The sequence below is a fragment of the Leptidea sinapis genome, chromosome 8, assembly GCF_905404315.1.
Source record: "Leptidea sinapis chromosome 8, ilLepSina1.1, whole genome shotgun sequence".
Lineage (NCBI taxonomy): Eukaryota > Metazoa > Arthropoda > Insecta > Lepidoptera > Pieridae > Leptidea > Leptidea sinapis.
Window position 1 is genome coordinate 10826418 of NC_066272.1, and position 27966 is coordinate 10854383.

At 38.1% G+C, this 27966-nt stretch overlaps 2 protein-coding genes across 6 annotated transcripts in view; both read left to right on the forward strand.

Annotated features, from left to right (window-relative positions):
• LOC126965679 (rab-like protein 6) overlaps positions 1-27966 on the forward strand; it is a 339766-nt gene that overhangs the window by 64044 nt on the left and 247756 nt on the right. The gene's annotated exons all lie outside the window — the stretch shown is intronic.
• Positions 1-27966, forward strand: part of LOC126965665 (uncharacterized) — a 105466-nt gene that overhangs the window by 374 nt on the left and 77126 nt on the right. For 2 of the 5 annotated variants that reach the window (XM_050809374.1, XM_050809376.1), the window contains exon 1: positions 18143-18460. Coding sequence is in view for 1 of the 5 variants with exons in the window: in XM_050809378.1 (XP_050665335.1) it covers positions 3164-3228 (65 nt within the window). In the remaining 4 variants the exon portion in view is untranslated. Of the gene's footprint in view, positions 1-3005; positions 3229-18142; positions 18461-27966 lie in introns of those variants that run through there. The other 3 variants (XM_050809378.1, XM_050809375.1, XM_050809377.1) reach the window with 3 other exon arrangements.

Genomic DNA, 27966 nt, shown 5'->3' on the forward strand with positions numbered 1-27966 from the left:
TTCAATATTGATTATTGACTGCAATATTTAAATGTAATCTAAATATTTAATCGATATATTTTAAAACTGGTAAGGAGACAGTCTATCTCACGCCCTGTGCGTTCAGTACCCTGAAGATCGCAAATAATTCTAATAATTAATAAAAATAGGGAATAAAATTTTTGAATGTCTGCTCCTCTGTTGTTCATTGCTATGCCTTACGAGGTGCTATGATAATTTAGTACTTCAATTTTGTTTAGTAACTAAGTAACGCAATTAAAATAAATAAACATAACGTTAATTATTAATTCTGGTTGTACTATGGTGATTATAAGCAAATTGCAGTAGTATGAACGTATAATATAATAATACACAATGAGAAGTTTGATTTTGATTATAAATTATTATTGCTTAATAAAATAGTTCATCAAATGAAATCAAAAATAAATAAGTAAGCCTATTTAAAAATTATTTTTTAAAAAAATCAGTAAAATAAAAACTTTACTTTGCTATTAGGCCCTATCAGCTTCTTTTTCAGGTGGTATACCATATCATAATATGGTATACCACCTGAAAAAGACCATACATATACACACCATAGATACCACCTACCATACAATAATACAGAAATATATAGTAAATTGAAAGACCATCCTAATTTGAAACACATTTAATATTTCTTTCTAATGAAACAGCAAGTAACCACAGAGTAATTAAAAAAGTAGCTACTTAATTAAAAATACAATGATAATAGACATTGCCCATAATTTTAGTATGTAACAATCAAGGTGTACTCTAAACTATATCTCTCTCTCTAAATATGTATATAAGTAGACACAAACTAAGTTAATTGTGTAAAATCAATTAGGTATAGGAGTTGCATCCCAACCAAGAAAGCTTCAAATTTCTTTTTTCTATTTACCTAAATTCATATTAAACTTTACTAGGTACTTATAATTAATTTGGTTAAATAGTTAATAAATACTTGGTTAAATAGGCAGAGAGACAATTCACTTCATCTCATCTTTGTCATATTGTCTTGGAAACGACACCCATGGAAGCTCATTCCACAGAGTGGTTGTGTGTGAAATTTCCTTGAAATTCTCACTGTAGAGGGAGTCCAGATCCAGATGGTGGGGATGATATCCTAATTTGGGTCTGTCATGTGAAGGTGTAATTTGGCAGCAGGAATTAGGTGAAATAGCTCTTCAGAACATTCCCCGTGATAATTGTGATAGAAGACGACATCTCTACGGAATGCCAGGTGATTTAGCCATTCACAGAGTACTGGGCTCCGAAAATTCGAGCAGCTCTGTGTTGCACGGGGTCAAATGGTTGGAGCTATCAGCAATTCTCCATATGTGGCCAGACCTGCGCTTTAGAACGCTAGAATGTGAGCTGGCTTGGTGTATTGCCTATTTATACTCTATTTATGACACCCAGCGTCTTCGAAGCCAATTTGGCTTTGCCTTCCAGTTGACTGCGGAATTGGCATTAGCTCAAGATTTCGAAACCCAGTATTCCTATATACTAGACGACGCATTAAGGGATGTGTTTGCGGGGAGCGGTGATACGACAAATGGTGTTTTTTTTTTTATGGTAAACACGCAAACTAGTCTTCTGGGGATTAAATTGAATAAGGTTCATTTCACCCCATTCCGCGACCTTCTCGAGAGAAGACGGCATGAGGCAACAAATGCTCAATTATCTGCCCCGGGTATGTTAAATATCATGTATCGCTCGGTGGAGATATCTCCGTGTCCATAAGATAACACAAGGCTGGCTGCGCAGTCTCACGGTGGTGGTGGACGCCGTTTAAATTCCCCTAATGTTGTAAAAGTCTGCCGTGGTGTTAAAGCCTCGTTTGTCCTCGGACATGCGCGGTTCTGTGCCCTCTTCAGAATACGGTGAGCGGGCCGATTCTCCGACTCTGGTAGAACCGCTGGGGTAAAATCTCTTTGAGAGCCGCTGACATATTCTGGGCGAAGAACAAAGGGGATGGGCTCCGATCCTCGATACTAACCTGTGCGAAACATAGCTACTTCACGTCGGTATTCTGCGCGAGTGTGGTAATAAGTAACCCTGACGAGCCTGGCCCGATTATGCTGACGTCATAAGACGGCAATGTCACTCTCCTACTTAAAAGCCCTTAGTTGCCTCTTACGACGCCCTTGGTCCTGGGCCAGCACAGGGCCTTACGCTTAAGGCAAGTAATAAATTGAATTATCTAATGCAAAATCAAATGCAAATGAATTAAACAGCAATCCTACCAGAATACCAGCTTTCTGTCTGACTAAATTTGTTTTTCCAGCTAGGAAAAGGATAACCTGAATGATTTTGTTCACATTTTCGTAGATTTCAACTTTGTGCATGGAAACCTAGTTCATTTACTAAAATATAGGTAGACTTAATCACTCGTCACAACATGAGTTATTTTGCAGTGAAAACTCTCAAAATTGGTCAAGCAATTACATTGATTAGTCAGAACAAAAAGTCTGTCAAAAATTTCTTTCTAAAGCATTTTGTTATAAGTGTGGTGTACACTGTTCATTGATATTACGCCTGAAATAAAAAGTTGTTGTTTTAGTATTATTAAGAAAGACACTACCAAGTTTATTTAAAAACTAGTTGACCCGACAGACGTTGTTCTGTATATAATAAATAAAATAATGTTTTTATATGAATTTGTCAATAATATATCATAACATCAAAAATTACTTCGTAAAATATGCACCCTGCTGTCGTAATGAAATTGTTTCACAACAGAACTGTCAAACCGTGCGTCAATAAATTCTCTCATAGAAATTATGTATGGACACATCAAAGGAAAAACAAATTTGTTGTTTTTATTTAATTTAGCAGCATTTTCCTATTTATTCGCCTTTTAAACCTTCCCTGGACTTCCACAAATAATTCAAGACCTAAATTGGCTAAATCGGTCCAGCCGTTCTCGAGTTTTAGCGAGACTAACGAACAGCAATTCATTTTTATATATATAGTATTTAAAATAAGTAATATTGTTACAGGTACCTCAAGAACAGTGAATAGCAGCGATCAGTGACATTCAGTGAGCCGTGCCCGGAACAGGTATTTGGATTGTGGTGTGTGATGTGCACGCATGTGAGTGGGGGTGTGGTGTGGTGGCGGTGATATCATCACCCAGTGATGGTGGTGATGAGGAGGCATGGTGGACGCGGCAGCGGAGCCCCCGCGCCGTGCATCCTTCAATGTTGCAGCCAGTCTTACCAAGTGAGTTTCAATCGTTATTTTATCCTTCCTTGTGCGGTTTTTCCGGGACGATACGACATGGGTACCTTCAAAAAAAGCGCGTACACCTTCCTTAAAGGCCGGCAACGCTCCTGTGATTCCTCTGGTGTTGCAAGAGATTGTGGGCGGCGGTGATCACTTAACAACAGGTGACCCGTACGCTCGTTTGTCCTCCTATTCCATAAAAAAAAATTGCGCCAGCACTATTAAAGTGCGTACACACCTTTTTATATCAAAATGTCAAGTTGGATATTGTATCCCGTAGCAAGAATTAGGAGGTAAAAAGCCCACGATTATAATGATACCACTCTTATTACAAGGTAATGCACCTTTCCAGAGAAAAAAGCACTCTTATAACCTAACCTCAAATTCTGACTTTTTAAGGATTGGGACATTTTTATGGGAATGAAAGAAAGCGAAACGGTTAGAATTCGGTTCTGGCACTCGCCGGCCGCTGCCGTGGCCCGTTACGCTCGGCTCGTGCGTTTACGTAATTTTTTACCTCATAGTTCGTGGCTACGGGATACTAAGTTTTAACCAAAATGTCACTTTAATGCATATTAAATGCAAGCAATCTCCACTTTAATATGTACTTAAATTGTCACGTAAATAAAATGTACGCGGCCGTCTGGCAGGGCTGCCCCTTATTCTTAGATAATGCAATGGGCTTCGTAATTTTTGTTAATTTTTTAATTGCTAAAATATCTGGCCTGTCCGTGGCAAGCAGTCGCTGTAAAAATCTTACGTAAAGTAGGTATGTAAAATATAATTTTCGAACATATTGGAGCCGTTGGTCTTTTCAATAAATAAGTAAATTAGTGGATGTAAATTCGTTAGTTTAGATTCAAATTTGTAATTTGGGTCACCGTTGTGTACACTGTACAATAAACTGACAGCTATTGGCGTTATTTTTGGATGTTATATCTTATTCTATATATTGTTTAAATGACCGCCTGAATAGTATTCGTAGCTACCCACTGTTTCTATTTTTTCTAATTCGACAAGCGGGAAAGTGCGAATACACTACTCGGGGGTGTTGAGACATTCGAATTCTACCCTCGTTCGGTACTCTGTTTCGTTCCCAGCACACACGGCCGCAGCATATTGTCCACCAATTGATATTTATTGCAGTGTTTCACATGCCGACACATCACTATTGACTGATTCTATTACTATATTGACCCCTGTATCTTTGTGCCGGTCAATCTGTTTGGCACTCCAGTTGTATAAACTAAAATGTGACAGCAGGCCATCACGGGACAATTTACGACGAACTAACATTTGACCCGACTTGAATATGTCATTCATCTCGTCTACTCGCTTACTGTATTTGTTTAATGTCAACTTCAAATAATTTATAATTTAAATGGCCTGATAGCGGACGCTCCATTCCCAATCTGTGACTTCATTAAGGAAGTTATTTTTATCATCGCAACCTTTTCCATACAATCGTCTTTTAACAATTCTTTTGAATTTCATAATACTTACGGAGCCCCGGGTTTAATCCTCACCCGCCACATACTAATATATGTTTTCGGTTTTCTAATTCTTCTTCAACCTTTATCTACCCAATACTGAGTAAAGGTCTCTTCCATATTAGACCATTTTGTGCGGTCCTGAGTTTTCCGTATCCAGTCCTTCCCAGCCGCTACCAACAAATCGTCCGTCCATCTTGCTGGCTGTCTCCCATCATTTCGAAACCCCTTTCGTGGTCTCTCCTCTAACAACTTTTTCCCCATCTTCCGTCAGACCTTACGACAAATGCCATATTTCCCACCACTTCCACTTCCTAGAGGCTATGGTTTTTGCTATGTCAGTTAGTCCCGTTCTCTTGCGGATTCGGTGTTTCCAGACGTGATCGCATAGAGAAATCCCCAACATAGCTCTTTCCATAGCCCTTTGGGAGATTTGTCGTCGGCGGACCGAGTCAGCGTCCAAGTCTCGGCTCCATAAATCATTATGTGTAGGATGCACTGTTCGAATGTGCGGCGGTTCGAGGTTTAAAGACACTCGTTTGTCCCTGAACACGTCGGAAAGTTTTCCGAAAGCCCCCCATCCCAACTGAATACGGTTTATCTCTCGTTCCTGTCAGCCTAATTCATATTAAGTATATAATTAATTCCTCTGATGTAACAAGCGAGTATGGGCTGCGGTGATCACTTACCATCAGGTGACCCTTATGCTCGTTTGTCTTCCTCTTCTCAAAAAAATACGTTTGTTTTGAATATTCTGGGATCATATTGTAAAAGCATTTTAGCGAGTAGTTAAGCATCATTAGTTTATGATTGTTCCTGGTGCTAACATTATGAATATGACAGTTTCTAGAAAGTTAGTTTATGTGCTTTTACATAACATTATCAGGAATATATTGAGAAGCAACAGTTAAAATGTTTATTTCTTTAAATTTTGCTCTAAATTATTTTTTAGGACCTAGGTTATAAATAGCGCGAATAGCCCTCTTCAGCAGCATAAAGATGGTACTAATATCGGCAGCAATGCCCCATGACAATATACCAAAGGGATTCATCATCATAATCATCATCAGCCGGAAGACGTCTACTGCTGGACAAATGCCTCCCCCAAAGATCTCCACAACGATCGGTCCTGCGCTGCCCACATACAACGTATTCTGGCGATCGTGGCCAGATTGTCGGTCCTTCTGTCGGGGGCCCACCACTATAGGGCTTAATACTATGAAAATAACTAAAGTAACTGGTCGCGCCGTATCTATGCCAGTTAATTGTCTAATCTTTTAAACCGCGTATACTGAATCAGGCATGTTTAGGCAAATATCTATATTTTACAGCTTTAGATTTCAACCGTGGTTACAGTCATTTCAAGAACCATTTCGTGGTTCTATTTCTTAATAGAGACGATTAATATAAAGAGTTGGAGGTCGGCAGTTCAGTCACTAGCACTTGCAGGCTGAACAAACATGTACACACTATAGGGACACTAATACCACCATGAATCTCGGATTTAGATCTTGTCACGAAGAGAACGAAACACCATCTGCGAGGACATGAACTCTTAGTAGAGTTAAGAAACTGTAGATATATGGTGTTGTGGTGCAAAGGACACAAAATGACCCAATAAACTTATCGACGGTAACCCACCTTATCGGTATACGCTGTCTGTCAATGGGAGGACGTATAGCTTACCAGCGATAGAAGTTTGTATGGAAATTGAAATTCACGCGTCCGAACATAAGGCGATAAGAATGACTAAGTGACAGTTTCAGATTATTGACAGCTTATTACTGACAGTAGAAGGTAGTAATTTACCTCTATCTGTAGATAGTATATTGGGAACCGCCGTTAGGGACTTCCATCCCATAGATTCTTAATACCGACATTGCAAACAATTCTGTGTATCAAGTGAGGTGAGCGGGCTCGGGGAACTGAATGCTCATTGGTCAGGTAACGATCACAACATACTGTAAACTATCGCTATTGGCTTTTGTCGATTTATATAAGATCTGTGTTCGAAGAGCGTTCGCCTACTTGCCATCACTGATGTCCCCTAACTTATCAGAATTGTTTGTCATTAGATTACAATATTTTACAAGCTTGTTTCAATGAATCGCCACACTAGTCTGAGACTGTATCGTAAAAAAGCACCTTAGTCCCGTTATGTTCGCGTTGCACTTTGACCAATATCTTTTATTATTAATTTTTCCAATCTATTTACATTATATCAAGTCCGCTTCTGACTGATTGCCTTATTGTATTACTCCTCGTGTAAAGTATAATAATAGCATTTAACCGTTCGGAGACGATATTGAAAAAGTCAAATGCCGCCAGCATCTTATGGTGACTGAGATGAAATGGAATCACATTTGATGACATCAAAACTTTCATTAATTATATATTATGTATAGACATAGTGAAATTTATTTAAGGAAAATATGGGTTGCACTCTGGGAATGCTGACAGATGTGAAAACTTCAACATTATCGCGGAACATTTTTGAATATTTTGGAATGGTTAGGGAATAATTTCGCACGAATTGCTTTATTTATCAGTATAAAAGTACTAGCAATTTAAGTGGTTAAATACAATATTCATTTATCGTACACAAAAATGACAATTTATCTTTAACACTTCAGAGCTATTATAATTATTTTACATTAATAAGTTCATCTCCCAGAAAAATCAACTTTCATCCATGATAAACTGTAAAAAGAATAATATCTCATCCACTGCCTGCCGCGTTTCAGACATTCTACTCGTATGTACAATATACATTGTCGCTAACATATTTAAATACCAATTTTTTTTTGTGTCTAACACTTATTAGTACTTTAAAGGGGTTTTATTTTCTAAACAAGAAGTGTAATTTTAATGTATTTGCTGAGCATGCGCATCGCGGCTCCTATTGGGTAAATGATCTGTGTATGAAGTTGATTGTGTGTAAGTTGAGCCGGGTACGCAGCAAGAGTATGAAATAATGGTAATGAGAACGATCTGTTTCGTCACGCTTGTTATCAGGGCCGCGCGCGCTTGTGTGAGTGATACCGTGCGCGTGTTTACGTCACGTGTATGGCGCGCGTGTGTGAGTGTAGCGGCGGTTCCAGGAACATCGAGCATGTTTCTCGGAAACGATTTATTGTCGCGCGCGGTTTCAGCAATGAATGAAACTGAAAAATATAACGCGTAAGGCGGCCGCGGTGCTGATAACGAGCTATCTTATCAAACTTGTGGGTTAATGTTGTGGAGTTTGACGCTCGTGTCGATGTTGTAGCCGGGAACTTAATATAATATTTGTCTGATGAAGCCGTGATCTAAGTTCGACAGGCAACTGTACTTATTATGAAATTTATAAAATCAGTAGAATGATAGTTTTTAGCCTCTTCATTTCATTCAATTCGGAGTACTGATTTAGATGACAATTGTCGTGGTCCAAGTTTTAAGGAATAACGAACAAAAACAGACATTTGCGGGTCACAGGTCACCCGTGGCTAAAAGATCACCGCTGTCGGAGGTATATTTCAACATTTCCCTGTGTTTCACCATTACATACATTATTACGACGGAATGTGGCCGTTAAGGAGAGTTTCTCTATATTCTGAGCGTGAACAGTAAAACATTAAAGACATAATATATATTTTTTATTTGTTCCCCGTAGCTTCCCGTTACCGTAGGTATAGACAATGGTGATATAAGTTATTTCTTTAATATGAGTAGCACTTAAGTAATCCATTTGTTTGCTCTTTGATAAATTTGGTACACAGTTTTATGCCTCGTATTTTCAAAGGTTTACTCGCCACCAAAGTTTGTCACTTGTTCGTTGTACGTGTCACATTTTCTTCTTACCCCAAGCAGACACGGCCATTCCAAAAGCATACCAATCTGTTCAGACTGCAGCAGGCTTCTACAGATGTGTGGATATGTGGTCCTAAACACGTGCTATGGCGTTTCTTCCAGAAAATAGGGCTTTGTTCAAAGGAATGGTTCCGATCTTTATCTAGTTTGTGGTTTCGGGTTGCGGTGTTTGCCTGCATCCTTCGTTCGTACAAGTGAAACACATGTCGAAGTGCTTTACTCATACTTAGCTGAACTAACGCTAATGATCATTTATAACATGTTAATAATCTACCAGTTTGGAGGATAAATTGCTGGACAAATCTAAAGATTTCCTGAAATTTCATCAAAATCAGTCCAAACGTTGTGGAGTCCATAAAAAAGGTATAAAAGGCATTAATTAGGTCGCCGTAGCTAGTGAAATAACTGGGCAAATGAGAAGTATAATCTTATGTCTGAAATGTGACCAGCGCAATTGTTGTGCCGCTGAGAATTTTTTGGGGTTTTTCAAGAATCCTAAGCGGGAGTGCATTGTAATGGGCAGGACGTATCAATTACCACCAGCTGAACGTCCTGATCGTCTCATCCCTTATTTTCATAAAAAATAACTCGTGTTGAAAAGACTAAATTGATTCCTTTAGAATGCTGTCGGCGAGTGTTGCATTTTACGATAATTTGCACCTCCAACTCCACTTGGGTCCAACTAAGTGAGACGTACTCTGAGCTGGTCTTCAAGTCCGATCCTAAAGTCCAAGAGATTGTCCGTCCCTAGTTCATCATCTACCCCCCTTATTCATAATGGTCCGCTAACTTTAAACAGCCGCTAAGGAGTGTTTTTTCTCATTCCGACTTAGGTCAATAGAAGAAGACAGAGTGAGAATTAGCAATGCTTTAAGTTAGCAGACTATTATGAATAAGGGGGCTAGTGTTTGATTTTAGCATGCAATCAGGTCTTATTCTGTAGGCGACACTCCAATTCCGAATGTTGTCATGGAATTGATTGACTGTGTAGTGGTGGCATGTTTTTGTCATCAACGTATATGGACTTCCGGGTGTGAAGCATCTGGTTTTATAAAACAAGGCACCGGCCGTCGTAAGTCAAGGACGACATGGTTGCCTTAATCGTGACCCATTGTGCAGCCGTGTACCGTGTACGTGATCTCAACTTATATATTGTGATAGTGTATGCCTGCGGCTCTGTCCGCCCGCTAGTGACGCTGCTTTCAATCAATCACGTATAGTAATTTTGAGGTTATACCAGGCCTGTCGCACTCCGTCCCCTCATAAGATACATAATAGCTTTAAGGGTAAATGTATACACTTATATAATAAATCCCAGTAACTGTTGAGGCATTATCTATAAATAAATTTAAATATTTTATTAAAAAATGGCTCTGTCGTAAATCCTACTACGCTGAATATCTAAGTGATCCGACAGCCTGGGACTAGATTATGATTATTTATAGCAGTAGAAATGACAGTACAATATTGCATATATGATTAAAAATAGCGCAAAAAAAATGCTGACTCTTATCGTTACACTAATGTGCAGAACAGCTATGTCACGCTCTTTATTGCCATATCACTAGAACTTATCTCCTCCTCCCTGCGTCGTATTCCTCAGTACTGAGGGTCGTGACCACCCCTCTGTATCACTTTCTCACGTATGATCGCTCTCCATCTATTCCTGTCTCTGGCGGTATGAAAGGCATTGTGAACTGTAGAGTCGAGGGCGGAGCGGATCAGATCGGACCATCGTGTTGGACTGCGTCCACGAGGCCTCTTCCCATCTATTTTGCCGACCACAATGAGCCTCTCAAGGTTTCCATCGTCCTTCCTTGCGATGTGACCGAAGTATTCTAAAACTCTGCGCAGACATTCGGAAGACAATCGCGAGGAGATCCTGAGTTCACGCAGTATGGAGAGATTAGATCGAAATGCTGTCCAGGGGATACGGAGCATCTTTCTCCAGCACCACATCTCAAAGGCGTTAATGCGTTTGCGGTCTGCAGCTTTCAGTGTCCAAGTCTCAGCGCCGTACGAAAATATTGAGAAGACTAGGGTCCGTACCAGTTTGGTCTTAGTTTTGACGGAAATGTTGCGATCTCTCCAGATTCTTCCAAGCTGAGACATAGCGCTCTTCGCCATGCCAATTCTCCTGCGTACTTCCCTCTCGCACGAACCATCGTTACTTATGTTGGAACCCAGGTAGATAAAGTTATCCACCATTTCTAGGCCCAGCGCACCAGTTAGTTCCAATTTCCCAGATCTATCCACTTATCTACTACAATTTAATATTTTGTGTCGTTGAGTTAAACTGCCGACTGCAAAGTTGTCAATGCGTCGAATTACTTCTAGCAAGTAGTTGCCTGGTGAACGAGCTTTTATCTGCCAATCAGTTTATACAATGTGTCCCGGCATGTAGTAATGAAACTTTAGGAGTAGTAACTATTAACTATTTCATGGATGAAAATACCCCATACAGGGGGTCAATTCCAAAACCCTACCAGTCTGCAGCAACACTTATTTTTATCTTAAAAAAATTCACCTAAACTTGTGAAAAAACGACAGTTTAAGTTCTACATCCTATAGAGGTTCAAACTTGGTCTTATTTTATGGGCAAAGGTGTAGAGTAACTAATACTATAAGTAAAGGGGTCTATTTGATCAACAACAACTCTTAAACTATTAGACCGAGAGGAGTGATTCGTACATCAATTTGTTTTACTGATATTATTATAAAATTAGAAAAAGATTGGTTAATAAAGCGCCCAGATGTGCTCAAATACTGCAAAAAATAAACTTTCCCCCTTCGGCAATCACAAAAAAAAACAGTTATTTGCCAGGTTTAATTTATAGTATTACTCTACCTTTGCCCTTAAAAAAGACCAAATTTGAACCTCTACAGGATGTAGAACTTAAACTGTCGTTTTATCACAAGTTAAGGTATTTTTTTTAAGATAAAAATAAAAGTTGCTCCAGACTGGTAGGGTTTTGGAATTGACCCCCTATATGGGGTATTTCCGTCCATGAAATAGTTTATAGTTACTACTCCTATAGTTCTATTACTACATGCCGGGACACATTGTATATCAAATAGTTATTGATGCGTTACTTGAATATTGTGAAACATAATCTTAAAAACACGTTTTAATAGAAAGCTGAATGAAATGGAGGATGAACTAAAAATGGAGTATTTGTTTATATATAAATTCCAGTCCTTCTTTTTCGTACATATTTGTTATGATTGAAAACGAACCGTTGAACGAAACGAACGAGATTGACAACTGGTGATGAATATTGGATCACGTGCGACAAGAATGTTCGACACAAAGGTCGTGGTCAAAGGTCAAAACCAGGTTAACTCGTAATAAGGTGATGCTGTGTGAATGCCCACCATTCAGTGGAAGGGCATTGTTCATTAAAAAAAGCATTGAACGCCGGGCAGAACAATCGTTTCGGATACAGAAACACGCTATAGACCACACAAATTTTTAGCTACTTTACCTTGACTGGGAGGTGTTCATGCGATCTGCAACAGCAACCTACCAGTCTACCAGTGGGAGGCTCCTTTGCACAGGATGCCGGCTAGATTATGGGTACCACAACTGTGCCTACTTCTGCCGTGAGACAGTAATGTGTAAGCATTACTGTGTTTCGGTCTTAAGTAGAAATTATAAATAAGAATTAGAAATTTCGAGCGATTGCCAATTTCGTGGTCATCTGGAAGGCAAAGCCAAATTGGCTTCAAAGAAACTGGGCGTCATAATTAGAGCACGGCAATACTTCAAGCCGGCCCACATACTAGTGCTCTACCAAGCACAGGTCCGGCCACACATGGAGTATTGCTGTCATCTCTGGTCTGGCGCACCCCAGTATCAGCTCGATCCATCTGACCACGTGCAACGCAAAGCAGCTCGAATTGTCGGGGTCCCAGTGCTCCGTGAACGGCTGGATCACTTGGCGTTGCGTAGAGACGTCGCTTCATTGTGTGTCTTCTACCGCATTTATCACGGGGAGTGTTCCGAAGAGCTGTTTAACCTGATTCCTGCCGCCGAATTCCACCTTCGCACGACACGCCACAAGTTAGGATATCATCCTCACCATCTGGATGTGTGGCGGTCCTCCACAGTGCGGTTTTCAAGGAGCTTTCTTCTACGTACTACAAAGCTGTGGAATGAGCTTCCTTGTGCGGTGTTTCCGGGACGATACGACATGGGTACCTTCAAAAACAGCGCGTACACCTTCCTTAAAGGCCGACAACGCGGCGGTGATCACTTAACAACAGGTGACCCGTACGCTCGTTTGTCCTCCTATTCCATAAAAAAAAAGTAGTAGCACTGTAAATAAATATAAATAAACTGTGAAATAAAAAATGTATTCATTTTATATGAAACATCGTCTTGCTCGACTCGTCATCTCTCATTATAAATAGTAGTGAGTCAGTGAACTGGTTTATAAGTCCCTCAATAATACCTATATGTCTTTTGAAAAAAATTTGCTTCCTAACTGTCTTATAGTGTTAAAATGATCTCAATGGGTTAACAAAAATAATAATGCTCTGTGAAAAGAGTTCTAGAGTAGTCTGACATAAACAATAACACAAAAAATACATGTGACATCTATGCAATAGTTTGACTGTATCAAAACTATGGTTTGGTCTACTAACTTCCCAATAGATTGTATTTTCGCTCAATACATCTAATATATAAAATTCTCATGTCGCGGTGTTTGTAGTTAAACTCCTTCGAAACTTGACCGATTCTCATGAAATTTCGAGTGCATATTGGGTAGGTCTGAGAATCGGACAACATCTATTTTTTTCATACGAATTTTAATTTTATTTTTTTGACATTTTTTTTAAATTTGTTTGATTATGAGTCAGCATTAAAATACATGCAACTTAAAATTTTTTCCCATCTACGATCAACAGTTACTTTTGTATCGCGATTTTAATATCGGCAATACAACGTATGCTGGGTCAGCTAGTCTTAATATATATAAAGTCAGTGTCCTGATGTTTGTTTCCAGTGAACTAAACTAATGAACTAATTTTAATGGGGATTATTACTTCATGGAGTGCAGTTTAGACCAACTGGAGAGATATGATAGTTTTTATTTCGATTTGGGACCCATAATTATTTTCAATTCCAATATATGTTTTGTATGGACATATTTTCTATGAGAGAATTTATTGAAGCACGGTTTGACAGTTCTGCTGTGAAGAAATTTCATTTTAACAACAGGGAGCATATTTTACGAAATAATTCTTGATGTTATGAAATATTATTGACAAATTTATAAAAAAAACAATATTTTATATATTATGTACAATACAACGTCTGTAGGGTCAGCTAGTTTTATAATACATATTAGAAATTCATCCCTTTAACATTAAAAACAAATTTTAAATAATATTTTTTATTTTCACGGACATGGAGGTAATAATAGAGTACAGGGATATAGAGCTGTTAGTACATCATTTCCGTAGAGTCTCTTATATTGGGCATTTATTTAACTTTTATTTCATTTTAAGCAATTATAGACCAAGTTTGTATTCCCTTAATTACTATCTGCGATATACGAATCGTGTACATCTTATCACCACGGAAATTCCAAGTATAAGAAATGTTTTCTGCTTTATTGTGGTGGCTTTAAAAAAAAAAACACTATTTGACTCCCGAATTACTTTAATTTCTACACACAATTTAACACCGAACTAACTATAATGACCGAGTGTAGCCAACTCTCCGCTTTTATATATAACTTGTTCATAACAGTACGTAAAGAATATCGACTTAATCTTATTAACAACAGCATCACGGCATGCATTGTCGAATAATACTATTGCGACGTCCGGGCACTCCACATCAGATGAGTCAGCCCCGTCTGTCAGTCCTGACGGAGGCTGTTGGGAAACGTGCAACCGAGTGTATTAAACATATGAAATTGAGCATGATTTTATTTCTCATGTCGCCGGGTATCTCTATAATGAAGGATATCATTCAATTTGGAGAACTACATGATACATCCGCATCCGTGAGTCTACAGGTCCTACAGCAGTAAATGCACAAGCAGATCCCGTCAATGACCACTTGGCAATCGACTACTTTGAATAGATCCCCTCTGAAGTCCTAGTCTTCGATGGCTTCCACGAGCATGATGCCTATTTAGTTGCGTGTAGCGATATAATATTTAAGAAGAAAGCACTTTTTTCTTACAATTTTTTTTCTATAATATTAATAATTTGTTATGTTTTTAAAATGATCACTTCTGGGATTAATTACACAAAAAAAACTGAAAACAATTTTTTTTGAACGATGTGGGACTCGAATCCGCGACCTCTCGCGATCCGTGCGAGCACTCTTTCCAACAATGCCAACCGTTCGAACATAACAATTTGTTTAGATTTGCATTTTAGAGCGACATCTCAAGTCTATTTCCTAATATGCAAATATTGGGTTTGAGCAGACTATCAACTATCAAAACCATTCAAAAGCTTCATTTACGGCCGTTCCCAATCTACAGACAGAGATAAATTACTACCTTCTACCGTCAGTAATTAGCAGTCAATAATCTGAAGCTGTCCCAATATACCCGATAAGTCATTCATATCGCCTTATATTGGGACGCGTGAATTGAAATTTCCATACAAACTTCTATCGCTAGTAAGCTATATGTCGTGCTATTGACAGACAGCGTGTACGGATAAGGTGAGTTACCGTTAATAAGTTTATTGGGACAGAAAAGTCAACGATAGTTATGATTTTTATCTCAAGTATTATGACTGAATATTGGGAACGGCCGTTACTTGATCGAGGTGAGTAAAGTGATTTATATTTTTATATAAAACTATTTTTGGTATTATCTCACATGGAGCGTTTACTAAATCGTTTGTATTTCGTCGTCGGCCCGCTGTCGGCTATATTGGTCGGTGACGCGGGCGAGCGGGGGCCGCGGGGACTATTTCCGTCTGCCGGTCGGCCGCGGGCAGCGAGCACGTTTGGAAAATGTGTGATGACGTCATGGTCCTCCGCGATGTGGCGATGCCATCACCGCCGCCCGATCCCCACTTGCCAAAATATCGCAATCTATACTATTTTTATCTATGTTCATATAAATAAAGTTGAAGTGTCTGTTTACATACAATAATAACGCTAGTCTCGTAGAAGCGTACGTAATGGTTACCGACGCCACGATAACAACCCTAACCACTGTTCAGTATATCAATGGGAGGCTCCTTTGCACAGGATGCCGGATAGATTATTGGTACCACAACTGCACCTATTTCTGCAGTGAAGCAGCAATGTGTAAGCATTACAGTGTTTTGGTCTGAAGGGCGCCGAAGCTAGTGAAATTACTGGACAAATGAGACTGCCGCTCAGAGTTTTTGGGCTTTTGAAGAATCCTGAAAGGCACTGCATTATAATGGGCAGGACGTATCAATTATTATCAGTTGAACGTCCTGCTCTCGTCCCGTATTGGTATAAAAAAAACCCTAGCCCCTGTTCAGTTAATCCGTTTGATTGTGAAGTGGTGAATATGAAGAGAAGTTAAGTAAATGAAGTATCAAAGGTTTAATATGTAAATCCTGTTGCTATGCAGTACATATTTTTCATACAGTCTTACTCATATAGCAGTATTATATCAGACCCGCTGTCCTTACTGATGTTGATGCTATAAAATTCACGTTACTATAAAACCGGTTTCAATGTGTTGTACATGATGATAATGTGGTCTAATAATAACAGTGACTCAAAAAATTAAATTAAGTCAAGTTTGTCGCACTCCATTCTAAGTAGATACATAAAAAATAAGTGTTTCGCCTCTACCTTAGAGTAGACAGACCTCCAGTTGCCTAATCATCAGACGGAAAATGTTTTCAATGTGAAGTTTTCTCGAGAGTCCGGAAATTACGATTAAGCGATATGCATCGCACACACAAACGCAAATCCAATTTTGCTCATGTGTAAGCAAAAAACTTATTACGTGCTCACGCCGCAAAGTAAGGACAATCCCAGTTAGTAGATCGAATTGTTAGTAGGCCTTTGTGCATATTATATATGTCGTCATCATCAGCAGCCGGAAGACGTGCACTGCTGGACAAAGGCCTCCCCCAAAGATCTCCACGTTCGCTCCTCCGCTGCCCTCATCCAACCTTCTCCGGCGATCTTGACCAAATCGTTGGTCCATCTAGTGGGAGGCCTACCAACACTGCGTCTTCCGGTACGCGGTCGTCATTCGAAGACTTTTCTGCCCCACCGGCCATCTGTCCGTCGAACTATGCGCCCTGCCCACTGCCACTTTAGTTTCGCAATCATTTGGGCTATGTCGTTGACAGTTCTCCTACGGATCTCCCCATATCTGATTCCACCTCGCAGGGAAACTCCGAGCATAGCCCTCTCTATTGCCCTCTGAGCGACCATGAGCTTTCTCATCAGGCCTCAGTCATCACTGTGTAACACACACTGGTTGAAAACCTGTGTTATTTGGGACGTCTTCAGACACTGTGGTATTTGGGACACTTCTCGAACGCTGCCCATCCGAGTTGGATTCGACGAGTGACATCTTTCTCGAAATTGGACCTGCTAAATTGGATTGTTTGTGCAAGGTTGACGTAATCGTTCACAATTTCGAGAGCACAGTTCCCAATTGTTACGGGAGTAGGTAGGTGCGACAATCACATTTGACATGGTCTTTGCCTTGTCCATGTTCATTTTGAGACCTACTCCTTGGGAAGCTGTATTGAATCCATCGAGCATATGGCTAAAGCTAATCTTCTATGGTCTCTGCCATGATAACGATATCGTCTGAGAATCGAAGCCCAGACGTTCCAGTCCAGGAGCTTAAAGACATCTTGTTATTGCCTTGTAGTGCGTAAGAATGCGCGTATTTGTCTCAATTTTTTTTGAGTCAATTTGGCTTTAACATACAGATTATTGCGGATTTGGCAACAAGTTCAGCCCCAGTTCTGCGGTACAACATCTCTAGATTGCTCTGATATAACTTAGGATGTGTCACCGACGAAACCATTTCTCGATTGCTTAACAGTTTTGGTTATTGTTTGTTGTTCCTTTTACCAGCCAACGACAGCGTTGTAGCTACATCTAATGTAAATATTTCATAAACACACAACAACTTCTGAAAGTTTTCACATGCGGTTGATTTCCAGTGTGATTTTCTGCGATAATACAGCTTGTAATAACTCGAAATAAATTGTTTGAACGGCACTTGCGTCTTTACATTTACAGACAGATTCTTTGAGCCAATGCTAATTAATAATGTAGAGTCAGGCAGTCATGACTGACTTGAGACCGGGAAGTAAGTAAATTTACATTTCTTATGTCATTGAGGCGCAACGCCAGTCGCTGTGGCGTACCTTTGAGCAGGGCTATGTCTCGTTATCGAATTTCTGAAAAGCGGTTTCGATTCATTATGTATGTGAGTTCCTTTCTTTTTGCTTTTTATGTTCAACATTGATTGTAGATTGTGTTTGTACCAATTGTTTACCAATTAATGCTACAATACAAGTATGTATTACATTGTGTGCCAACTGCTGGAGTACATAATGTAAATGTTATCAGCAGTTGAACAACTACGCTCGCCCCCGCACCACGTTTGTTTCGCGCGACTTCAGTCGTTCCCGTCGATAGATTTGTTTGTGAGTGAGCGATGTGAATACGTTATCGTCGCCGGTCGGAGATGTTTTGGTAAGAGTGCGGGGTTGACCGCGCGCTATCGTTCGCCAGTGTTCAGTGGTACGCGGGTCGCGGACGCCGTCGCCAGAACCGCGCGGAATGTTCACGACAGTCCATCATAATTGGACAAACATGTCGGGTTGTTTGCGGTGACGTTGTGATAGTACAGACATGGTGTTGATTGTGGTAGTTTCCCATTGATTTAGTACAACAGGTGATTAAAACTCCGCTATCTCCTCTTCTCTCCTTCGATACATGAACCATGTGAACATAATATCAAACACGTAATCAATTACTTATATTATTTTATACAAAATGTAATTATTGTTACTATAATAAGATTTCCTTCAAAAATCACTGCTATATACTTCTTCTTCTTTATGTATCGTTTATATTATACTTACATATAAACACAAACTAGTGTTAAACTATATAATGACTAGTGTAGAACTTGAGCCAGATTATATAGCAATGGGTGAGTGAAGGTTATGAGACGGTAGAAATACTGTGTTATTTTCGGTGATGATCGATTTAATGCTTTGAATAAAGTAGTGACTATATAATTGTCGCTATGTCGGATGTTACAAACTTTAACGATTATTTACTAAAGGACTACACATTTACAATTACATAAATAACAAACGCTACATTATCAAAAAGGAATCTAAAATTTTCTCATTACGTATTCAACTATAGCTTCAAAGAATTTAATTCACTTATAACAATTGAACAAATAAATTTCAAATGCATTTTATAAGTTGACTAATTCAACCCTAGTCATGCTCGCATTTATCTCCAAATCGACAAATTCAATCGATATAAATGACAAGTGGTTTTATCGCAGTCGCCATTTTATGTTTTATTCATCGCGTATCGACAACTTTTATGAAATAGTAACGCCTGCCTTAAAAACAGCTCTACGAAGTAACGTTTAGATTATTTTATTAATACTTGTGCTAAAATAACAAACGTAAATAAAGAATAGTGTCAATAAAACTAAGGGACCGATGTTTCGGGATCCCATCAACATATATTTGAGAATATAAAAGTGATATTAAAATAACTTATAACAATGTGTAGGTAATTCTCTTTACTTAATATTAAGATATCTGGACGAGCGAGCCTTGCTCGGATTTTTAAGAATGTACAAAACTTGAACAAAAAACAACTAATAGGACATCTGGATTCGAACCGGGGTCTTCTGCTTTCCGGATCACCCCGTCCGAGCTATTACAGTCTAGTATATAGTGGCGAAATTTACCTTTGCATTGTTATTTTAGCTGTTTCTAATTACCCTAAACCTAGCTAAATCGATTTATCGCCCCCCTGTATACTAAATTTTATGAAAATCATTCGAGCCGTTTCCGAGATTATTATATGTATTATATAAATGTAAGAATTGTTCTTTTAAAGATATAAGATATTATCGACGACAAGGGCTGCCAATCGTACTCTAAAATAGAGTATTGTTCTCTATATCATATAGGCGTACTTTATAATCTCCTAAATACTCTTTTTCACACAATGTTTACTATATTAGTGCCAGTCATGTAATATTATGCAAACCCATTTTATTTTTATAATTATTATATTTTTATTTTTATATTTAATAGTACATAAATAAATTATAATCCTTTTTGGAAGTACTTACTCTTTATTTACCTCCTTTGAAATCAGATATACTCTCTTTTTTTTCTAATAAAAATTGGCAACTCTATCGACACTTCACAAATGATTCCTTTAAAGTTTAAACCATCTTGTTTGCTCGAATTGTTTATTTGCAAATTTTAAATAAATCTAAAGTCTAGTGTGAAAGTCTTTAGATTCAAAGAGATCCGTATTTCTATTATTCAGTTGAACTTGTGACTTTAGTTCAACAATATATATTACTAGCTGATGCCCGCGACTTCATCCGCGTAGAAAAAATCCTGTTTTTAAAAAATAACCAAGTTTGGGATTGAAGATTATCTCATGTCCTATTCCGGTTCTGGTTCCCGTTTTCGCTTCTGTAACATATTATATAAATCTTATTTCGAGGTAAATTGCTCTAGTCTATCGCTGTACCAAATTTCATTAAATTCGGTTGAGTAGCTCCGGCGTAAAAGCGTAATAAACACACGTATATTCACATTTATAATATGAGTTGGAATTTAATGTTCTTTTTCAGAGGAAATAATATATTTTATATGTCAACAATTTAAATTTTGTATATAATCGTCAATTTCTTTGATCGCTATAGAGAAGATTCAAATTGAAGAAAAGACCACAGTTCAGAAATATTAGTCAGCGATTTAATCTGCGCATTATAATGTAAACGAAGGTCAAGCTAGTTTTAATTGTTAAAACAGGATATATGTGTGAGCAATGTGGCATTCTTGACTCCGTGACTGGCGTACGATTGTTTGTAAATTAATCGTAGGTTAATTATTGAATGATGCTAACGGTTTTTTTTAATTGGACGTAAACTAAGCAGTTGTTTTTTGAGAGTATGTCAAGACACAAATAAAATTTGAAAACAAAGTTGTATGAACGATACGGGACTCGAGCCCACGACCTCTGGCGCTCCGTGCCAGTGCTCTGCCAACTGAGCTAACCGTTCGAGTGACGTATCGTCATAAAATCTTGTATGCTTTGTTCAACTGTCAGGTGAAACTTTTAGTTTATTTATTTTACGATAGACATAGTCTTAGCTATAGCAGTATAGCAGTCGACGACCCATATAGCTGAATTGTTAGTGACCCTGACTTCTAAGCTAGAGGTCCCGGGTTCGAATCCCGGTAGGTGCAATCATCTATATGATGATTATGGATGTTTGTTTCCGAGTCATGGGTGTTTAAATGTATTGATGTATGTTTAAGTAAGTATATTCTATTAAATATATCGTTGTCTTGTACCCATAGTACAGGCTATGCCTAGTTTGGGGCAAGATAATTTGTGTAAGTGTGTCAATATTATTATTATTATTCTCTTTTTTACAATTTAATCCTATTTTCTATATTTATATATATAACATATTTATAAAAAACAATATTATTATTATTATTATAGCTAATTTGGAAACAAATTTTAATGCGATGTATAATAATATAATATTTACACGTATCAGTCGGTTTTATATTGGAATTTAACACTTCATAGATCGATCTATGCAATAATTATATTAAATTTTTTAAAGTATTTAAATTGATATCTTATATCTTTAAACGAGCAATTCTTGTATATATATAATCTGAATCCCGGAACGGCTCCAACGATTTTCATAAAATTAAGTATGCAGGGGATTTCGGGGATGATAAATCGATCTAGCTAGGTTTCAATTTAAAAAAAATGGTTTTATCCATGTTTGAATGAGAAACAGCTACAATAACATTAGAATACAAAGGTAAATTTCGCCACTATATACAAGACTATTATAGCTCAGACGGGACATTGGATAATCCGGAAAGCAGAAGACCCCGGTTCGAATCCAGAAGTCCTATTAGTTATTTTTTTGTTCAAGTTTTGTACATTCTTAAAAATCCGAGCAAGGCTCGGTCGTCCGGATATTAATATGTTATCCTTAAGAGATAGACATACACAATCGCGGACTTTTCTGTACAACTATATAAGATACACAATTCCACCATACATTATTTTGTTGTATCTCAAACGATTTATCCAGCGTTTTCGTTCAAAGCTCCCAGATGGCTAATCTTTTTCCGACACCTCCAACAAATATCGTCAATGTATACAATAATGTATTTAGAATTCATAGTATAATATATTCAAGCAAACGTAACACTCGGCTTCAAGGTTGCGGCGCTCCTGTGTTGCCACCGGGAGGCGATGTCGATATTGTGTGTTGTAAATAATTATAAAAGACTAGTGGACCCAACAGACGTTGTCCTGTACACACGTCTTAAATTTGCAAAATCTGTCCAGCCATTAAGAGGAGTTCTTATTTATATGGACGGAGAGAATTATATTATATGGACGGAATTGAGAATCTAAACCAATCTCAAATTCACTGAAACAAACAAAAAAATCATCAAAATCGGTCCAGCCGTTTAGGAGGTGGTTTAATTGTGAATCTAAACAATTCTCGAATCCACCTGAAGACACACACCAATCTCAAATTCACTGGAACACACAAAAATATCATCAAAATCGGTCCAGCCGTTTAGGAGGTGGTTTAATTGTGAATCTAAACCATTCTCGAATCCACCTGAACTCAAACAAAAAATTTCATCCAAATCGGTCCAGCCGTCTAGGAGGAGTTCAGTGACATACACACGCACACAAGAATTATACATATTAAGATATCTGCAGAACTTGGCACCGGTTTAATCATCATCATCATCAAAGATCGCCATGACGGTCGATCCTGCGCTGCCCTCATCCAACTATTCCGGCGATCTTGACCAGATTGTCGGTCCATCTTGTGGGGGTTCTACCAACACTATGTCTTCCGGTACGTGATCGCAAATCGCGGACTCTACCATCTGTCCGTCGAGCTATGTGCCCTGCCCACTGCCACTTCAGTTTCGCAATCATTTGGGCTATGTCAGTGACTTTGGTTCTCCTACGGATCTCCTCATTTCTGAGTCGATCTCGTAGGGAAACTCCGAGCATAGCCCTCTCATAAGGCCCATAGTTAGCGACCACGTCTGCGTTCCGTATGTCATCACGGGCAACACACACTGGTTAAAAACCCGTTCAGATCTTAATAATTATAAGTGGAATGTGATCGTGCGATACTCTTATAAATGTTTACTTATTTGTCCTGTAATGGATTAACATATTTCGGTATCGAACTTGTCATATCTCCTTTTTAAGATATTATTAAAATAATAATTCTTCTACACCCCACGCTTTTCTTTACAATAAAATATTTTTTTTTACACTATTTTCAATTTAAATTTATTTTCTATTTTTTTAGTTGAATTTTATATAAAGCGTGCTTTTTAATTTTTTTAACTATTATTTATTTTTCATTTTTTAGTCAAATTAGTGTAATGTCATCGGTCCTCGATAAATCTACAAAGTTTGAACTATATCTAGCCGTTTAAAGTGGGTCAAAATCGCGCCCAAAGAAGTCGGTTACAAACATACAGGTGAATCTAATATAAAGCGTATAAAATAGAAAACCACTACATATTATAAAACAAAGTCCTCCGCCGCGTCTGTCTGTCTGCCTGTTCGTGATAAACTCAAAAACTACTGCACCGATTTTCATGCTGATTTCACCAATGGGTAGAGTGGTTCTCGAGGAAAGTTTTAGTTTATAATTTGTTAAGTTATTGTATACATTGACCATATTTGTTGGAGATGTCGGAAAAAGATAGCCATCTGGGAGCTTTGAACGAAAATCCTTTGAGATACAACAAAATAATGTATGGTGGAATTGTGTATCTTATATAGGGCTAAAAAAAAGACGGCGATGGTATATTATGTCTATCTCTTTTATTATACTTTAGACTCCATTATTCCCGAATACTTACATCATATTTTTTGAAGTTACACTTCTTTAGGAGCGTTATGAAAAAATGATGAGAGTGAAATTTTAAAATGCTTCCTAAGTTGGTTCCTAAAATTTTCTGACGTTGCGTCATTCGTTTTTTATTTTTTTTTGTTTCTTCGTCCATTATTAGGACAGGCAACGGGTTCAAGCCCATACAGCCGTATTCATTATTTAATAATAAATTGTCAAAGCCATCATTTGCAAGATTTTTACAAAATTGTTCTCTCTTAAAACGTAGAATAGCACGAGGAATAAATCATTTTAATGATTTTTGTTTCGTTAGGCCAAAGAATAATAACTTCTTGCGTGCATACATAAGTACACACACACTTCTTCTTCTTCTGTCGGGTCAGCTAGTATTATTATAAAAGTGTTTATATACGTGTTTGTACATTAGCCACCTTAAGTACCACCTTATGATATCATCGTACACAAATAACTCCGTCTGAAAACGTAATAAAATCTAATGCATATCTATGTTTAGCTGTTATGTTTTAATTAACATTAAAATGACTTGATTTGCCTTATAATCGTACGATAAGCGCGCCAAACTGAGGCATGACTGACTAATTTGGCGAAGCATTTAAGAAGTAAGGTTACAACACCCACATTAACCCGCCTATGGTAAAGGAAACAGGGTTTTTTTTTTTTCGATAGTTCACAGGCATAGTTTATCATATATAGTTTTAGAGCACGCGGCATTGTCATCAACATAGTTAACTAGAAACATTTGTACCTACTCATAAATAAAAATACAAATACAAGTGTATTTATTCAAAAAAAAATTCAAAAAGGGTTTAAATGGACCCCGCACTAGGTCATCCTGTATCGCGGACTTCCTAAGGTTAGTTAAAGGCCGGTAACGCATCTCTTAACAGCTGTTGTTGCGTATGTCCATGGGCGGTTGTCTCACCTCTCCCCATCCCGTGAGCCTCTTGCCCGTTTGCCCCCTCTAATGTAAAAAAAAAAGTTAACCAACACGATTGATACACAGTCCCTTGTATCCCTCTATCTTACGAAATAATAAAAAAAATATTGTAAATAAATTATTTTAAAACGGTAACCTAGGGGTTTCTTATGCCCGTTCTTCACAGCAAACAAAACCATTCCTGTTCACGTTCTAGTACCTTTTTTATTGTGTGAGATTTAAAAGTGCCTGTAATACTATAATTGAAATAAATATTTTGACTTTAACTTTTTCATTGCACCGTTAAACTGTGGAGCGCTGTGTATACGTTAAAATTATATTAGTGTCATTTAATAATAATAATATATAATCAACCGGAATGAAAACTCCTAAAAATGCCGTACCCTAAAAACAATAATATCATCCACGTAAACGAAAATTTTCATATAAAATGTTCATAAAATGAAAACTACTAGGCCAAACTATGTAAATTTTTATAGGACCAAATGGCATCTATTCTGCATCGAACTAAAGAAGAATTACGTAAATCGGATCATAAATTTCAGAGTAATCGGTGTACATACATAAAAAAAACCATCGTATTGAGGACCTCCTCTTTTTTAAAGTCGGTTAAAAATTGATTAAAGTTACTTGGTGTACCGTTGGAGCATACTGATCCTGTCTTTTTTTTGGAATAAATGGTCTTTTCGTTTTTTTATCTTTCATAATCTTAGCTTATCAATCTTGTGAACATTATTTCTATATTATAGATTCAATATCAACTTAAAAGGAATATTTTTTTAAATTATTGCGCTATTTGAAATGAAAGTAAACATATTCAGAAACAAAAATAAAATTTATTAATACATAGGAATTAAACTTTTTTTCCATGAAAATAAGAGACGAGACGAGCAGGACGATGGAGATGATGGAAATTGATACGCCATGCCCATTACAACGCAGTGCCAGTCAGGATTCTTGAAAAACCAAAAAATTCTGAGCGGCACTACAATTGCGTTCGTCACCTTGAGACATAAGATGTTAAGACTCATTTGCCCAGTAATTTCACTTGCTACGGCGCCCTTCAGACCGGAACACAGCAATGTTTACACACTGAATCAATTGCATTCTCAACATTTCATTCAACAGCCTCCCTCCAAAATACAACGATTATTTTTACAATCGGCACTATTATTGGCTACAATATTAACTTGTTCCACGTTATGAACAGGACGTGCATATCTGTTGAACTAGTTAGGTTATGAGATCACAATAAACCGACACGATTTAGTTTTTATGACATGAACTGTTGCCTCCGTCTATCGACAATAGCGATGTCGGAGTTGCTACACAATGATGACATCGTTAATAATAAAGATTCATGTGATTTTGTTACCTTTGTTATTGGATCTTGCTTCTATTCAGCAGATCATGAAATCCCTTCATATGCCACAATTATTTCCTCAAAATTGATTCCTTTAGAATTCTTTTTCGAAGCTTCGGTTTGCAAGGGCCCGCGTTGATAGTGAGATATTATGATGATACTTGGTGATTTCCTAATTGTTTACACCGGGACATAATGTCTAGAGCTATAAGTATACGCTGAAAACCTTTTACATATAGACAAACCGTTTTATACATATAGACAAACTAGCCGTTTTTTTATGGAATAGGAGGACAAACGAGCGTACGGGTCACCTGTTGTTAAGTGATCACCGCCGCCCACAATCTCTTGCAACACCAGAGGAATCACAGGAGCGTTGCCGGCCTTTAAGGAAGCTGTACCAGCTTTTTTGAAGGTACCCATGTCGTATCGTCCCGGAAACACCGCACAAGGAAGTTCATTCCACAGCGTGGAAGAAAGCTCCTTGAAAACCGCACTATGGAGGACCGCCACACATCCAGATGGTGGGGATGATATCCTAACTTGTGGCGTGTCGTGCGAAGGTGGAATTCGGCGGCAGGAATCAGGTTAAACAGCTCTTCGGAACACTCCCCGTGATAAATGCGGTAGAAGACACACAATGAAGCGACGTCTCTACGCAACGCCAAGTGATCCAGCCGTTCACAGAGCACCGGGTCCGTTTCCGCCCGCTTCGCTGGGCGAATTTTAGAAGGAAATAAATTAATGAGGGTACGGCGAAATTCGAAAAATAAGTAGCCATAAACCATCAAGGATAAATTTAAGCATCGAATCGTAGTAATTCCATGTCGATACGATCAGTGGTTTAGGCGTGATTGAGCCTCAAAGAAAGACCATTTTCATTAGATCACATCGTATAATAACAAAGCCGAAATATGGAACATGCCACAAAATATACCATTATAAGCTTCGACGGCTATATGTATACATTGCCGCATTAACCTCAATAAGCAGTAATGTAAAACGTTTATTAAGTTCAGATTTGATTCGGACAGTGACAGTTGACACACGACATACGAGAAGTGTTTACATTGTCTTTAAGCACACTTTTGCCGTTCCGCTATCAGACTGCGAATAGTATAACCTTATTATGTGTTTAGAACGTCATTGCTGAAAGCATTAAGGCGACACTAAATGCCGGCGACCTTGAGCGATATGAGTTCACGGCTCCTATGTAACAAAGCCAATATTTTCAAAATTCTTGCGTCAAAAATTTAATATTTTAACAGGCGCAAACAGTTTAATTGCTTATAATCCTCATTATTGATTATTTATCTTAATAAATGTACCAACACAAAAAAGTAAAAGCTATAAGAACAACTTTTATGAGAGCAGTATACTAAACAAATGCATCATGCCGAGAAATAACTTGTTTAACTGCAAACAAAACTGGTAATTTATAATAGCTCTGGAGTGTTAAGTTCAACTAACAGTAAACATTAGCAACCTACAAGTAAGATTTAAGGGTATGTGTAACAGGATAAAGTAGTGTTTATAGCTCCAAATGCTATATTTTCACCACAAAACTTTGTTTGCGTGTTTTCTGCTAACTCTTCGCCTTAAATCGAATGCACACTGAAGGATTATTGATGATGATAGGTGAACAATACCTATCCCTACTGAGTACGAAGTACGGACTATTTAACTAATCAGCCGTATACTTTTTGCGTATCGTAAGAGGCGTTGAATTTCGAATGGAGATAGTGACGTGGGCGATCGGTGAATGTCGAGAGCGTGTGGTCACCGTTATGTGGACGATGGTGGTGACGGCGACCTAACGGCTTATACCAATTGACTACTACCGCGAGATAGATGTACTAGTCACTGACCTCTATATACCACTGGACTGGCGGCTGTCAAAGTGCCTTTGTGCCTGTTTGAAATACGCTA